This window comes from Syngnathus floridae, chromosome 15 (genome assembly GCF_059516105.1).
Source record: "Syngnathus floridae isolate MCC-2025c chromosome 15, RoL_Sflo_1.0, whole genome shotgun sequence".
In the NCBI taxonomy this organism is placed as follows: Eukaryota; Metazoa; Chordata; class Actinopteri; order Syngnathiformes; family Syngnathidae; genus Syngnathus; species Syngnathus floridae.
In genome coordinates, this window is record NC_142427.1 from 11439692 (window position 1) to 11456091 (window position 16400).

The 16400-nt window shown below is 42.2% G+C and overlaps 1 protein-coding gene and 1 long non-coding RNA gene across 8 annotated transcripts in view; one reads left to right on the forward strand and one right to left on the reverse strand.

Moving 5' to 3' along the window:
* The window catches only part of LOC148386709 (uncharacterized), a 54883-nt gene extending 42499 nt beyond the window's left edge, over positions 1 to 12384 (reverse strand). For both annotated transcript variants that reach the window (XR_015863060.1, XR_015863061.1), the window contains exons 1-4: positions 12329 to 12384; positions 11828 to 11907; positions 10171 to 10209; positions 1862 to 1969 (exon numbers count right to left, since the gene is read on the reverse strand). This is a non-coding gene — a long non-coding RNA (uncharacterized LOC148386709). The remainder of the gene's footprint in view (positions 1 to 1861; positions 1970 to 10170; positions 10210 to 11827; positions 11908 to 12328) is intronic.
* On the forward strand, positions 71 to 16050 carry sh3pxd2b (SH3 and PX domains 2B). 6 transcript variants are annotated; one of them, XM_088398660.1, is made up of 16 exons: positions 71 to 281; positions 356 to 470; positions 2416 to 2496; positions 5196 to 5271; positions 6389 to 6465; positions 8666 to 8757; positions 9701 to 9726; positions 9971 to 10006; positions 11041 to 11172; positions 11276 to 11377; positions 11567 to 11650; positions 12954 to 13071; positions 13149 to 13348; positions 13419 to 13465; positions 13544 to 13669; positions 13731 to 16050. In XM_088398660.1, exons 2-16 carry the CDS (start codon positions 399 to 401, stop codon positions 15216 to 15218), a joined length of 2757 nt encoding a protein of 918 aa, XP_088254786.1. In that variant the 5' UTR covers positions 71 to 281; positions 356 to 398; the 3' UTR covers positions 15219 to 16050. The 6 variants fall into 6 exon arrangements, with proteins under 6 accessions (XP_088254786.1, XP_088254787.1, XP_088254788.1 ...); XM_088398661.1 differs by having other exon boundaries at positions 364 to 470; XM_088398662.1 differs by lacking the exon at positions 9971 to 10006 and having other exon boundaries at positions 71 to 470.
* Positions 16051 to 16400: the final 350 nt, after the last annotated feature.

Genomic DNA, 16400 nt, shown 5'->3' on the forward strand with positions numbered 1-16400 from the left:
GTCATCATGGTCCTATCCTGTATGCCGCTGGGGAGGAGGTTCGTATTCGAAGCATTTCTTTCTTTCTTTTTCTTTTTTTCCTCCCTTCTACTAGACCGTCCCACTTTGAGTTGAAGTGGGCGAGCTGGGATAGGCTGGGAGTGTGCTTAGCGCTCGTGAAAGAGAGAAAGAAAGACAGAAGGGGGAGACGCGCAAACTCGGAAGTCTGCAACTTTTCCCGGATAGCGTAACGTGGGACGGGAAATAGGGCGACCTATCGGAGGAAAAAAGATCATTTGAAGGTGCGCATCTGGGAGACGCGGATGACTAAGAACCGTCACGGTGCAAACTTTATTCATCGCTCACTTATTGAAAGCCCGTCAGATTGATCTTGGAGGCGAAATACCGAGGAGGACATCATGCCAAGGAGGACCGTGCAAGAAGTGACCGTGCAAGATGTTCAAAAACGGAGAAACCCCAGCAAACATTATGTAAGACCGCTATTAGTTAACTCAAACAACATGTTGGTGGTTCAATTGTGAAACAAAATGTTGTTCTGCAGCTTTCCCCACCTTTTTTCCTCCTCCTCTTATGTTGACTAAAGTAAAAACAAAGAGAGGATCATATTACCGCTATCTGCCAGATGCCAGATTTCTAACGGGATTTTGCTTTAAAGGAACGCACTTTAGTTTTGTACATTCCCGACAGTGCGTAAAGAGATAAAAACGCCTGTATGGGTATTAGTACACTTAGTTATAAAAAGTATGCGTTACAAGTTAAAAATTCTGGGGTAAGTTAAAGAGTTGCACTCGAATGGACATCTGCATGACCCCCTCCGATTTCACTGCATCTGGGAATCACATAGGGGGAATATAAAAAGTGTACAGGACTACATTCCACATTTCGCTCAATTTCCAGGCACTCCAAAATGGAAATATTACATGTATTGTATGGAAATATTAGAAAAAGCTCTTGCAATGACGACGTGCTATTCAGTTATAACCATAATCATAAAAATGACTATCAATCATTAGTGTACCTAATACTGTGACCAGCATGTGTATTTAACACACTCAAATGTACAAGTGACCTTATATTGAGTTGGGAATTTTTCATATAGCACTGTTATAATAACCTCTACAGAAGATGAACATGCAACCTCTACACATGAAGGCCCAAGCCAAGATTCAAACCCAGAACCTCTCCACTAAGAGGCAGATATGCTAACTATTATTCCACTGTGCTTTTTTTTTTTTTTTTTTGGCTACTGGAAAGGCAGCCCTTGCCAGCCCCTGCTCAGCCAAAACCAGGTTGGGAATATTTTCAAAACAATTATTCCATAGGAAATCATGTCAAGTGATTCAATCCATTCCAGGCTCAAATTGGCATCATCTTAAAAAAAGTATTAAAGGTACAGGCATCTTTATTACTGTGCTTTTAAGAAAGGTTGTTTTTTTTTTTTTCTACTGCTGTGTTTGTGTGGGACTAAAGAATGTGAACAAGACAATGGCTCATTTCTTAGCACTGGACAATAGAGCCTCCATCATTCAGTGTTAAGTGAGCGAGGAGGTCATAGAGGCTGTTGCCTGCCAAAGTGCACATGGATGACATCATGTGAGCAGCAGGCCAACCGCCAGGCTGCCAAAAGATGCGGCAGGGGTTAGTTCCGAGGCCCTGGTGCGTGATCGTATGTTTGTTTGCATCCAAAGAGGGACTGAATGTTTTTGGAGAGCAAATTTAACAGATTTTCTCAGCAGCAAATTTGCTGACCGTACACCTTCATACATATCAGCTCATCAATTTGAACCAAGCCCTTTTTAAGCTCACACACTGCATGTTCATGTTTACATAAACCAATTTGAAATTCTGTACGGTTATTTACCTGGTCTTTCCAGTGTCATCTTTGTCTCCAGTTATCCTTGAAAGAGCAAGGGGAAATCTGGGAGGGAGGCCAGCAGCCATCACCAGGGAGTTTCCAGCCACTGCGATCCTTTAGGGAGGATAATAAAGAACCGGGTCAAGCCTCACACTTTGGTCATCAGTATATGAGTTTAGTTTGCAAGAAATGGCTTGTTTTCAGAAAGTGATGTCATGACTTAGTCAGGCCTGCAACTGTCTTTCACAAATGGCTTCTTGTTTAGCTCTGGTGGATTCAGCCAAAGAGTATTTGTTCTGACCTTTGACCTTTGTGTGGTTTGTTAGTGTAAAGAAAAAAAAAATGACAAGGTTGTCTACTAAGTGTCTGGAGAAACAAACATAAATGGCTTTTGCTCAACCATGGTGGGAGAACTGGGCTACAGTATCCTGGCCGGATAATGACTTCCGTCTTTAACAGGAAGCGTTGTACATGAACCGGAGACGGCAACATGTAATAGCTCGATATCATCACACTAGAGGGATAACAAAAATTGCAAATAATGTTTTCTTTTCTCCTAGGTTTACATCATCAAAGTTTCCTGGACCGATGGCAGCACCGAACTCATTTACAGACGCTACAGCAAGTTTTTTGACCTGCAGGTGAGTGAGAATCTCATTAACATTCTAATTCAGTTTCACGTGAAAAATAAGCACTTCTTCGCCTGGAAAGACCATATTTGTAATGTTCTCTCATCCCCGCCCTCATAGGGGACGGAAAAGTGCCCGGTCTAGTTAAGGGAGTTCAGGGATAAATGCGTGATGACCACAGAAATGTCTGAATCATCGGCAAAAGTCATGCCAGTAGTGCGAGTGTTGTGCAAAGACGGAATTAGCATTCGAGTTAGTTTCCCTTCCTCTTTCTGAGCTCGTAGATTTGCTGCAAGGACTCGCAGAGAAACACAATACATGACTAACCCTAATTGCATTACAAGGCTTTTCGCTTGATTAGGATCCATCAGAAACATGAGCTGCTACAGGGCTCCCATACTAAAATCACAACATTTGAAATGTTGAGGTATTGTTGGCTAAATTGATGATGGGGAATATTATCAATCATGTCATTCTTTTGAATAGCTCATTTTCTGAAGTGTTCAAGAATTATTTGTACAATTATCATCCAGAGGATTTGTGGCCGTCTATTTGGATGAAGCAGCAAAATCAATAGCTTTAGGCTAAATAATGAAAAGATGTCTGTATTAGATCTTATTCGATAGATAGTATTGCAGCCAATGATCTTATTGCACTCCACTGGGGAGTAGTGATGACATCATCAGGCGTCCTCTCATGCAGCTTAATGATGCGGAACACAGTCATTTGTCTCCTCTTATTGCCCGCTTTTAATTTCCCGTCAGGCTCTTTGCGATCATATCCTGACACTTTACGGTCACTTTGGTCATCGCTGCATGCACTCCCATGCTGGATGAACACTAACAGGAACACAGAGAAGATGACGTCTATGTGTGTGTGTGTATATATATATATATATATTCTAAAGAAACACGTGTCGGCACCTCAAGGCCGAACAGGAAGTGTTAGTCACCAGTTTGCATCAACACAGCTGGCCCAAGCAGTATGAGAAGTTAACAATGGGATGGATCTGTTTCACCATACATCTCGATTTTTCATTTTTACACACATTGATTCTTCATCTTATACAATGACTGTTTAAACATAAAACCTCTTGGTCGTTGTGAAGATCTAAACCTTGAACAGAAATAGATGGGTTTCTTCATGGAGGATGGAAATGTTTCTGCAACGGGGTCATCCTTGTGGGTTTTCAAATTTAAAAAAAAAACAAATTCTATTCAGGTCACTAAGACCAGTTTTCCATGCTGCACACGTGTCCGCAGTCCCTTTTTGGAGACACTTAAAAGCAAGTGGGGGGGAAAAAAAAAATCCAACGCATTGCTCTTGCTTCTTAAGTGTTGCACAGCTGTCACATATTTTCCATGTGCAGTAATCGAGTATCAAAAAAACTCTTAATGGGGGAGCACGTTTTATTTGAGCAATGGGGGGGCTGCTCATGGGGAAGATTTTACACTGTAATTCATTAAGATGTTAACCACTTTGCCATACGTCTCCTTAAACTGTTGAAAATGGTCTTTTAATATCGATGTTAATAATGACCTGAATATATTCCGGATGAAGCTTTTCCAAAATGACAGTGTTCTAAAACGATTCTGTCCGTTTTGTAACCATGTAAAAGGTTTCAAATGACCTCAGAAAAATTCCATATGTAGTTGAGCGAGTGCAATCATCTTCAGGCTCAGAAACTGCAAAGAGAGCAGCCATTGTTGTCCCGCTTGATTCACGGGAGTCTGCCGGCTCTTCAAAATTTTTATTTGTGGGCTGATGTGAGTAAACCGGACATGAACCAGACAAATTACAGCCTGGTGGAGGTTTATGTCTCTGAATCAGCAATAATTCAAATTAAAAGTTGCATACTAATTCGCAGGTGGAATATGCAATGTTTCAGAAAAGCATCAATTTTAGAATTTCCTCATAATCCAGGTTACAATTAGCTGAAGGACAAAACTGGATATAATTTGAATACAATAATTGTGCGCAAGTTGGAGGAAAGAACATTTAGCAGATTATCTGTGGAACTGAAGGAGGGAAAACTTCAAGTCGATGGGCTCGAGCCGATTATTTCAAGTTGAGGCCAAGTGCACTCGACATTCCCCAGTCATCGCCTTGTTGGACAACGTTGAATATTTGACATAGAAGGCTTGATGCCAGTGGCATTTGAGAGAGACTCATAGCTCCCAGCGGATGGCCTTTCTTGTCTGAGTGGCTCTGATTACAGAGGAGCTGCATGGTTTAGACTAGAGACAGAGAGTGGCCGGCCGGCTGGGTGTGTCCGCATTCACACATGGGAGTGGTTACAATAAATGTGGACTGGGTCCCCTGTGTTTATCCCCTTGCACGTTGCCGTTCAGAAAAATAGCAGTTGAGCGGGCATTTATTAGTCTCGCTCACAGAAGGCTAGTTGTTGTTTCTGGACCATTGACACTGGCCGTTATCTCCTAAGTGCTTATTAAAAACAAAGACAAATAAATAAATTATTGCCATGTATCAACATAACATAATATATACGGTATAAGCCACACAACAAACTGATACATGACTAGTTTTTAAATGACTTTGCAACCGAGGGGGGGGAACCATCTGCTCAGTGCATTCTAAACATTGGCAGATCTTGCAGAAACTGCTGATTTGAATTATGTCAACCATTGCACGCAGTCAATGTGACATTTATATCATTTGGAGGATTTTAATTATACGTTGCTATGTTTCAGATGGAGCTGCTGGATAAATTCCCAGTGGAAGGAGGTCAGAAGGACCCCAAGCGAAGGATCATCCCGTTTCTACCGGGTAAGAGTGCAAGGTTTGATATTTTGTGAGTCACAAACTCAGCCTTGCCAAAATGATGCTTTTATGACTCCAACTAATCATTCAAGTACGTAGTTCATTATTTGCTGATTAAGCAGAAGAGATGCCAAGCAAATTTTTGGGGGAGGAAAAAAAATGCCTCACCCCACCCAAAGCTCCCCTACCAGGCTTGGGGTAAGATTTCTTTGAGGCCACATAGGTCTGGAACTCATTGAGGAGATACACGCACAAAAACACAGCCTGTTTAATGAACTCTGAGTTAGTGGGAGAAGAGTAAAGAGGAGACACAACACAGCCGTAATCCTACTAGGCAGCCCACTTGAAGAAAAAATAAATATATATAAATATCCTGCTTTCCTCATCTACAACAAGAAAAGTGAAATGACTAATGTCACTCCTGTCTCAGAAGGTTTAAGAGTGTCTGCTTCCTGAATGTCTTCTCACAAAATAAGCCCTATTCATCTGCTGCTGAAGCCACAGAGTGGGCAATGTTGAGTCACTACAGCTTCATTGACTCCTTTTGGAAAGTTGCCAAGTACTCTTTCAGTGTATGAGGAGACAGTAAAAAAATGAGGGGGATGATTGTCTTTAGTGACCTTGACTGGTTCAACATATGGTCACCCAAGTGCCCAAAAAAGGCACTTTTACAATTTGTCTCCTGTGGTTTGATTAAACATACATGGTGGCTGTGAAAAATGTGCGAGTGAGCCTGAGATCTTTCCAGGTCAACATCTATCCACTCAGCAATCCAGTTTTCCTCTTCTACTTTCTTCTTGTGTCCCTTTAAGTTGGTTCAGAACTGGTTCAAAAATGTTTTGCTTTGGACTACAGCTTCTTTGTATCGCCAATAAGCTCAGAATCATGGTATCAGCTCTCGAGATTTTTTCCCCAGAACTGACTTCTTGTGTCAAGCAACAAAAGTACTTAAAGCTGTTTTTTTTTTTTAAGGGAACTATTTTGAACTGTCAAGCTTGTCGGTACCTGTAGTTATAGCACTATAGGGCGGTAAGAGTTATGACAACATCATTTGTGCTGGCAAGTCCCTTTCAAAAATCATTTCGAATCCCTGACTTTAAATGTCTTTATTTCTTTACTTCAGGAAAGATCCTGTTCCGGAGGAGTCATATCAGAGATGTGGCAATGAAAAGGCTAAGGCCCATCAATGAGTACTGCAGGGTGAGTCCATGGACACGTCCAAGCTTGTTTTGTGACCTATTTTTCTTGATTTTCTACAGCGATATATTGATAAGCAAGCCACAAATTCCTCAGCATCTAAGAAGCCCGCATATCTTGTCAAGCCTCACAAATAATGTTACGTTACAGACGTGCAACATCTGTCCTTTGCTTAACTCCCTAGATAAGGTCCCGAGACATTTGCTTGACTGCAAATGAAGAATCGCTCATTCCTAAACTTGCTTGTGCTGTACACAAGCCATTTTGTGACATTTAGCAGAGATGAATTGCCTCACAAAATGGAGTAGAGCACTTGCTTAGGCTCCACTGTAGCGGAGCTGCGGTCATAAACATGCCAATAGCTCGTGTCTAATTGCTGCTTTTTGAGAAAAAAAAACATTAAGCTCACTGCAGGCAGATTCCTGATTTGAGGAAGATTTTGTAGATCTCGAAAGGTACACACAGACTCTAGTTTTGTTTTTATACTGTCGTCCGTCTCTCAACAGGGAGCCACACCCTAAGGGCAAATTTTGGTGGTGCTGAGTTGGTTCTCGTCAGCAAAAGTGGTGCTTTTCTTACATTTGCTTAAACTATTGCCCCTCCTTTTTCCTCTCTGAGGATGTTTTGAAAATGAGCTTTGCCTTAAGTATACACAATAAATGTGCCATCTTGCCCTGGGAGAGTTTTGTTTTCTTCTTGTGGGTGGGGAGCAAGCACTTTTACAACTGTGGCTCAAATCAGTCAGGACAGTTTGAGCAGATAACATATCTGAATCTGACAACTCCAAAATATTTTCATCCAGGTTTTAAATGGTCTTGTTGACAAAGTGGAATTTCATGTTGATGTTGGAGAAGAGCTGAGTCAGCTGAGGCTTTTAGCCTGACTCATATGGAATTCCCCTGGTTTGGTACTTTTATGTTTTTAATTCAAGACATGAAAAACATACGCTATGTTTTCGAGGGGGGGGGGGCAAGCATCAACATCGAAACTGCTGCGTTTGGATGACACAACCTCAGTCGCACACTGCTTGATACCATGTGAGTTCCATATTAAGCTTAAACGGAAACCACCATGATGATGCAATAATTCACAACCCTCAAATAAAAATACAATATTGCTTGGTCAAGATGAGAGGGACAATTTTTATCAGTATGCAGACAGCATAAACTTTCTACTCTATGCTTTGGCAGAAGTAATGAATGTCATGAATGCACAAGTAGTTCTCATTCCATTTGTTCTTTGAAAACACCCACGCACAAACACAAACACACAATTATCTTAATGCTAGCCATAAAGTCCATTTGCGGTAATGTACGCTTGCTGCTCCCCCGTCTCAGTAATGAGAGGACGGGCCACCGTCTGGCATAAATCCAAGTAGATGACACCCGGTTCACGGTGCACTTTGACCTCTCGGTCGCAGGGGCAGACGTTTTTGCGTGGCTCTCGACTAAATCAACCATTCAGCTCAGGAGTGGGCAATATGAATGAGCGATGTTGTCTACACTATGAATCAGCAAACATCTATTTTTAACTTTGCAAAAAACTGGCTTGAGGAACCTCATATGACGAGGCTAAGTGCCACGCAGGACAAGGGCACCTTGGTCTAGATATCTGGATAGCTGCCGAGCCTGCCGTTACAGCGACTGCTCCCTCGAAGGACAGAAGGGAAACACTTAAGAGTATTAAAAGCCGAGGTAGAGGCCAGCACAGAGCGCTTGATGGATCGTATTCGTGTTTGCCTGCCAGCTTCAGCAGAAGAGGGCGTAGTCTGGCTCCCAATAAAAATGACAGCCGGCACAAGGACGAGAGATGTTCCGTGTCCTGGTTTAGGGCAGGGTAGATTCAGGGTGACTGTCTGTCTTCCCTCTAATTGGTTTGCTTCAAAGGCAAAAGTAGGGGGTGGAAGAAGAGATAAGAGCAACACAAGAGCAAAAATGCCCGTTTGTCTTCATCTGCGCTCGACTTGTCGGGGTCAATTTGTTTTCTGCGAGTGATCCTGCGCAGAGGGCCGGGACAGGGATGAGGAGTTGACTCCAGCAGGGACCAATGATGGAGCATGAGTCTTTGATAGAAAGTTATTTTACACATCACATGACAAATCATGGGATACTAAAATTAATTATTTGTAAACATGATAAAACAACACGCATTTTTTCCTTTACTTGCTCTTGTAACAATGCAAAACAATCTTGCTGCCTTCCAGGCCCTCATCCAGCTGCCAGTCTACATCTCACAATGCGAGGAAGTCAGAGTATTTTTCGAGACCAGACCCGAAGACCTCAATCCACCCAAGGAGTAAGTCTCAATTTACCTTTAAACCAACAAGGGACGTTCATAATAATCCATCAATTACTTGTTGAAGATTTACACAATAACACGAGTCCTCATCCGAATACAAATATGCAATCAGTCACCACACTATCAATCTTGATATACGGTGTTTGACAGCCAGAGCAGACCAGACCCTCTCTGCCTCATCAGCACTCGGACAGATTTTCTTTTTGTATTCAGTACACGGCTGTAGTTGGTCGCCAAGGACAAATGGCTCCTAACGCCTCATGCAAATTCACAAGCATATGTTGGGATGGGTGAAGGAGGAACCTTGGTTCGTCTTCACTGAAATGAGATTAAGACTCTCTACCTTTTGCCATTTCTGCACACATCTCTATGGCGACTCTTATTGCCTCTGCTACTTTTATATCAATATTCGTATTACTCTGCTGTTATGAGATTTGCTTGACCTGTGTTTCACCTCCCCGAGAAATGAAAAGCCCCGACATTCAATACACTCAAGCTGCTCTGTAATATTCCCCATCATTAGATTACCTTTCTTGTCATGGGTAGGTAGCTTTTCTTTTTTTTCTTCTACAGTAGAATAAGTCATGATGAAGGATTTATTGCGACCCGAGCTGCTCGAAACAATCTTTCACGAGCTCGACAACATTCGTGTTGATAAAGGCAGACGGCAAAAGGAGTTGCGCAAAGAGAGGCAGTGTGATTTAAGAAAATGGAAAAGGACGATGATAAATCATAAGTGTGCTATTGCGTTAAAAGTTGGGCGCTGACTCCCACATTCTTTCCTGTTTTCGAGCAACGCTGGCCAGTATCAACAGCAGCCGATGCTTCATTGCATTTATATAGCAGAAATGTAAACAATTGTATATAATGTTGAATATAGGATTTCATGAAAACAATTTCCACATTGTAGTCATGTATTTTTGTCTGTTTTTTTAATCAGGGAACCAGCAGGAAAGAAGAAATCAGGTGAGTCACTTATCAACACTTATACTACTTTTTTTTATGTGGGTATTACTTCTTTTTTTTTTTAACAGTCCCTGTGACCATAATTGCGTTGGGGGAGTGTTTCTCTCTAGTGGTGGAATAACAGCATTGATTCAAATGATCATTTTCTTAAAAGAAAATATCTTTCATATCTCCGTTCACTCTTAAGTTGCATCCATGTCATTTCCTTTCAGTTTTCTTCTCCGTTCATTTTCCTTTCCATCAGGGTTTGCGGAGAGAGCGACCACTATCCTAAAGCGAGGTAGTAAGACACTGACCGTCATGCTTTGGTCGTGCTGTGTGTTGACCCGGCAAGTTGCTAGAGGCCTCCCCAACACATCCACCCTCTCCTCCTCCCCTCAGCCAGTAAAAACATCAATATTTCAGATTGCAAAAAAATGTAATTTACAAACAAGGACATCTTACCTTCATCGGCACCTGCAGTTGTTTAAACATCCTCAGCTTCTGTTGGAGGAAATGAGAGAATCATCATCAAAATGATTTATTCCATTTGTTTGTGTGTTATGCTGAGGTTTAAAACACAATGTGACATTGTTTTGTGTTTGCTTTGCTTGCCGCTGCTCACTGAAGGATCTGCATTCAAATCTGAGGTGGCGTATTTAGGTTGCTTGAGTTTTGCAAGCCCATTGAGTTGTGTTTATCCATCCATCTGCACCTTCAGTGATCTGCTTGCAGTCTTGGTCTTTCCCATTACGATTATTTTGATCACATGTACTGTCATTTTTGAATTGAAGCCTGACTGAACTTTGTCTTCATATTTTCCACGGTGTTGGTATTTTTATGGTGCTGGTTAATAATTTGCATAACCCTGTATAGCTTTGATAACCTCTAAGCTTCATTCTCATCGATTGGTCTTTATGGTCGGGTTCCCTCGCACTAGCTCTCCAATCACGTCCGCTACCTCGCCTGCTTTGCATTCGGGTGACTCTTCATAATCTAGTTAAGCCTCTTCTCATTTATTTGTTGGTGCTTCTGACCTTGTTGGAATTATTCTTGGCATGTCACCAAAAGTCAATTCACTTTACTTGCATTAGTGGCAGTTTCATTACAGTTGGACAATGTTAGTCAAAAGCACGTCAAGGTGACTATCTGAAAAGTGCACAGGTAATAAAAGTTCATGGACAGAACGCTGATATCCCATTAAGAGCCTTAATGAGATTTAATGACTAATCATTTGAGTGGAGGCTTTGCTTTATTATTGAGAATTTGCCTTGGGGGAAAAAAAAATGGCAAACAGTAAATATGAGCTAGCATGCGTTGTCATTATTCTAACAGGAGACGGCAATTCAGCTGACCCGCTCCTTTTGGACCAGTTTGTAGCTGTAACAGACTACGAGAAGCAGGAAAGCTCCGAGATCAGTCTCTGGGTGGGTCAGGTGGTGGAGGTCATTGAGAAAAATGAGTCAGGTAGGTTCCCCATCATATTATGTTTTTTTTTATCAACCTCAATAATTGATTGACTCAATTTTATTACCTACTGGACCATTTTGAACCTTAATGCCTTCACAAGGCTGGTGGTTCGTGAGTTCAGAGGACGCCCAGGGCTGGGTTCCTGCCACCTGCCTGGAGGCCCAAGATGACCCTGATGACTTCACTACTCCAGGAGAAGAAGGTAATCGATGAACAAAGCCTTCCCAGCGGACGCCTTCGACGATTAAGATCCGATATTTCTTTCGGAGACCATTTCAATCATGTGAAAGCATCTAGGGACTGAATCCAAGCCTGGCTTTTATTTGGAAGTCGCAGATGGCTTAAGGTGTAACATTGATCCCTGTCTTGCCTCACCGTGCTGCCACGTCAGCGCCTCGGAGATTCTGGTCTTTGCCGAGGCACGTGGGCCGCCGTCGAACTTTAGGGGATCTTTTCAGCACGGGCTTTGGGCAAGGTTGAGCGCACGCATTTTCTTCTACTCTTTACCCTTAAATGTATGTGCCTATGTTGATGCATGCAAGCTCTATGCTCGGCTTGTGCTGTAATATGAAGGGTCTGTGCATGTGAATGGCGTCCTTGCATTTAAAGTGCAAAAATCATCTATGGTGGACGACGTCATGTTCTAACTTACCTTCAAATTCGGTTTCCGACGTCGTAGAACGGGGACCTTGTGTGCAGGCTGCATGGTTTCATCACCTAGTTAAGACATATCTAGGGTTAAAACAAAACAAAACGAATTTTAAATGTTATAAATACATGCAAACGTACTTTGCAAATACGCTCGAGTGATTTTGCTAGTCATACATTTATTTGGACTGGCTTCCGTCCAAAAATGCTCAACAATCCAACATTAAATGCAAGAACTAATTATTGCATGTTTTGCACAAAAATATACTTAAGCAAAGACTTTATTTTGTACTAGCATGTTTTTCTCCTGCATGTCATTCAAATCCCTTAATTAGGCATGCATGGCGCACTCACCTGTTGTGAATCTGTCAAACAATCGCTCGTTCAATTTCGCAACAACATGCGTTTGTAACATCATTAAGCCTTGAATATATTCATGCATTTAGGGGACACTAATTTCCTAAGTCGTGTGAACGCAGTGAAAGGAGAAAAGTTGTTTACCTACCTTTGCTAAAGGTGTGTTGAAGTCCGGAGTAGTCCTGGCTGCAGAGTGCAATTAGGGGTGCGGCTTATTGTGCGTCGTTTGACTCCGCCCTTCTTTTTACCTGACTATTTTTTTTTTTTTTGTTAAACAATTATTTTGGCTGTTTTAATAATGCCGTTTAAGGACACCACGCTTATTTTTATTTTGAGCAATTTTTCCCGAGCACAAAGTTGGACAAAAATACTGTAGAGTATTTTAAATATTTTTCAAACATACTATGACAACTGCAATATTAAACATGGCATTATATTAAAGCCGCTGAGACAAACCACAAGCAAAACAATGCTTCATTGCAGGTAAATGCAGATTTTTTGACCATATGCATGCATTGTGTGTTTTTTGCACGTGTTTATTTCTCAGTTACATTCTGCAGGTTTTACTCGTGACATTTATCACATTTTTATGTTTTGTGAATTATTTATTATATATCAATAAAGTTCTTGTACAGTTGCCGAGATAAAGAAATGTTTTAGTAAATGCTAAAAAGAGAAATATTTAGTAGCTGCGGAATGAATTTGATTTTCCTTGTTTGTTTTCTCTTAATATTCCAAGATGGCACATTATATTAATGTCTTTACTTTTGCAGAGGAAAAATATTCTGTGATTTATCCGTATGCGGCACGGGATGAAGATGAGATCGACTTGGAGAGAGGAATGATTGTGGAGGTCATTCAGAAAAATTTAGAGGGCTGGTGGAAGATCAGGTAATTAATATTATGATCTATTATTTCGACATTACACATCTCATCACAGCAAGACCAATAATCTGTCATCCAATCAGGTACCAGGGACGCGAGGGCTGGGCCCCAGCTTCCTACTTGAAGAAGACTGACATTCAAAGCCAGAAGCAGGCAGCGGGCGGCGCCACACACGCCAGCACCAACGACCTGGACGGATTCTCCAAACAGAGCCAGCCGACCCGTGAGAACCGTGACGGCAATCAGAAAGAAAACAGACTCTCGTTCTTTTCCGATAACAAAAGTAGGTTCATTTAAACGATGAACATTTTCGATCGATAATTGGAATTGACTGATTCTTTGTTTGACAACAGAATTCGGTTTAAGACAGAGACCTCCTCCACGCAGGGATCTTTCTATAGTAAGACACTTGATTTACCATCCATCCTCAAATGGTGGTCTCGCGGGGTTGACACCAACACTGTTGTCATTTTCACAGCCACGTGGTACAAATCTTCCCAAGCCGCCCGGTCCTCCGCAAGTCGAGGAAGAGTTCTACACAATAGCGGACTTCCAGACCACCATCCCCGATGGGATTAGCTTCCAGGCTGGAGTAAAAGTAGAGGTAAATGAAGCACACCCGACATAAGTGAAGTGACAAAGATTCCAAATGTCTTCTTTTCTAGGTGATTGAGAAGAATGGCAGCGGCTGGTGGTACATTCAAATAGATGAGCAAGAAGGTTGGGCCCCGGCTACGTTTATTGAAAAGTACAAGAAGACAAGTAATGCTTTGCGGCCCAATTTCCTGGCGCCGCTACCTAATGAGATGGAGAAGCTGCGACTTGAGGACAGCGGTTCTTCAAATGCCCCGGCCAAAGATGATAGCTGGTCTAAGCCTTTACCGGATGAGCCCTCTGGAGTCCCTGAATCCTGTACCAGAGTCAAGCTTAGAGACTGGAAGTCCGGTGCTACCAAGTCTGCCTACTCCGGACCACTGCCTCCAGCCCCCGTGGCCCCGCCTGATGACAAACCAGCTCTACCCCCGCGAAGAGAGTCCATCAATAAGAGTTTGGACTTAGAGGTGGCAGAGAAACCGGCCAGACCAGATCACGCCAAACCTTTGCCCCCCAAACCACCAACTCCCGGAGTCATCATGCCAAAGGCGGCACCTTTCAAACAAGACAAAACAGCAGACGCAAAGAAAGAGGACAAGAGCAAAGCGCTTCATCTTCGCAATGAAATGGGCCTGGAATGTGGTCATAAGGTCTCTGCCAAAGAAGTCAAGAAGTTTAACCTGAAGCCGGTACCCAAGCAGCCACCCAAACCCAAGGCCGAAGTTACGGAGGAGAAACCAGAGGCAGCTTCTCCGGCGGTATTCATGAAGCCAAAGCCTGTGATCCGACCTAAACCCGTTCCAGCCGCAAAGCCGGACCAAGCAGCAGAGACCAAGGTCGACATCACCAACCTGAGAAGTAAGCTGAGGCCTTCAAAACCCGTGGACTCCGCTTCAGGGGAGGTCAACCATCACAACGATGCCCCGGCGGTCCTTCCGAGCGCACCGCCCTTTCACATCGCATCTCTTAATAACGGCAAGAATTGTGACGAACAGAAATTCCCCCCTAAACACGTGAACGGCCATAGCCGTGAGAGCTCGCCACCTTCTGCAAAACCAGCAGTCCCTCCCCACAAGGAGCCCCCTCTGAGACCCCCAGGCTTAGCTCCAAGAAGACCTCCTCCTCCAAAGAAAACAACCCCTTCCAGCCCAACTGAGATCAGATCAGCTTTAAAAGACACTCAAGATCCTCCTAAAAGTGGACCACAACTCAACAGACCCCCGCCCCCTAAACCAAAGGGCTTTTCTCCGCCTATCCAAAGCAAAGAAAAAGAAGAATCCAAGGGGAACAAAATTGCAAATCCCCCAAAGCCCCAAGTGAAGAGCGACAAGCCCGGTCCGCCCAGAGACAAGCTCCCACCTTTGCTGAAGGAGTCCAGTAAGGATGAGCTATACCTGGCCGTGGCGGACTTCGATGGCGACGACCCGTCGTCCACCTTCAAGGTGGGGACGCTCTTTGAGGTCCTGGAGAAGAACAGCAGCGGCTGGTGGTTCTGCAAGAACATAGGAGAAGATGTTGAGGGCTGGATCCCTTCAAATTACTTGAGCAAGAAACCTTGAGGCACTCAGACGCAATACTGTAGATTAAAAAAAAAAAAAAATCACTATGTAGCTAATATTCATTTTTAATTTATAGGTACAGTTTTTGGTTACAGGTTACAGGTAACCACGCTTTCTCTAATAGTAAAGCCTCTACATATGCAGAAATACATTTTTGTTGTAATAAAACAATGTGTCCTAAATAGTGTCAAAATAATAATAATAGGAAAGGAGGCAGGGTGGAAAACAATAATCCTATATCGTTATTATAATAAAAAATATTTTGTAATAAACGTGAAAATCAAAACATATACTTGCCGCTATCTGAGAAAATGGCAGAATTTAAAATGTTTAGCACGTCACAATTGCAACAACAACAACAAAAAAAGTCTGACCAATGTACAGTACAAAATATTGTTTTGCAACAAGGCTTGACTGGTCTCAAGCGTGGTCAGTGTATCAAAAATATTTTCTATTGTAGAGAATATCTTAAATGTCTTTGTCACTTTTTTTTCCCATTTATTGTGCATCTTTTGTTTACCGATGAAGGGACTAGCAAGAGGAAAGGAGTGGGATTAATGAGGAAGGTGGCTGATAGGTGATCTGGTTTGGATCGAATGCATTCTATGGTTACCATCACGAAGCAAAGCAGGAAAAATAAACATTTTTAGACAATCCGACAAGACTTAAATATCGAGTCGCTATGTTCATTTGATACACAATGATGAGTGAGGTAAGTTAGGTGCAGAAGATAAAAGGTATGGTTCGGTGATGTCATCATGGCAGTATTGTGGTTTGTCCTTTTTTTATTATTACATTGAATTTAAGTCAATAAACATTTCTTTTTTTTCCATTCTGGTGGTTTGATTTGTTACGAGTATCACAATTATTGATGTTTTTTAAAAGAGTCACAAGGATGAGAATTCTGAGGAAAGACTATTTCTCTGTAGTGTAGCTGAATTTGAAAAGTTTCAAGTAATTTGGACTCATGAAGTTGTGCACTTGCTTCTTTTCAATATTTTAACTTGCAGGCTTTTATACGCTGACATCATCTGGTTAAACGCTTCAAAAGAATTTGATGTTTCAAGTCGCATAGAACACATCTTTTTTATGTGTCCTAGATAAATGAATATATACAGGAATAAGAGTTTCATGCAAAATTATCTGTACTTGCAATAATAATACAGGCAAGAAAGGTCTTTT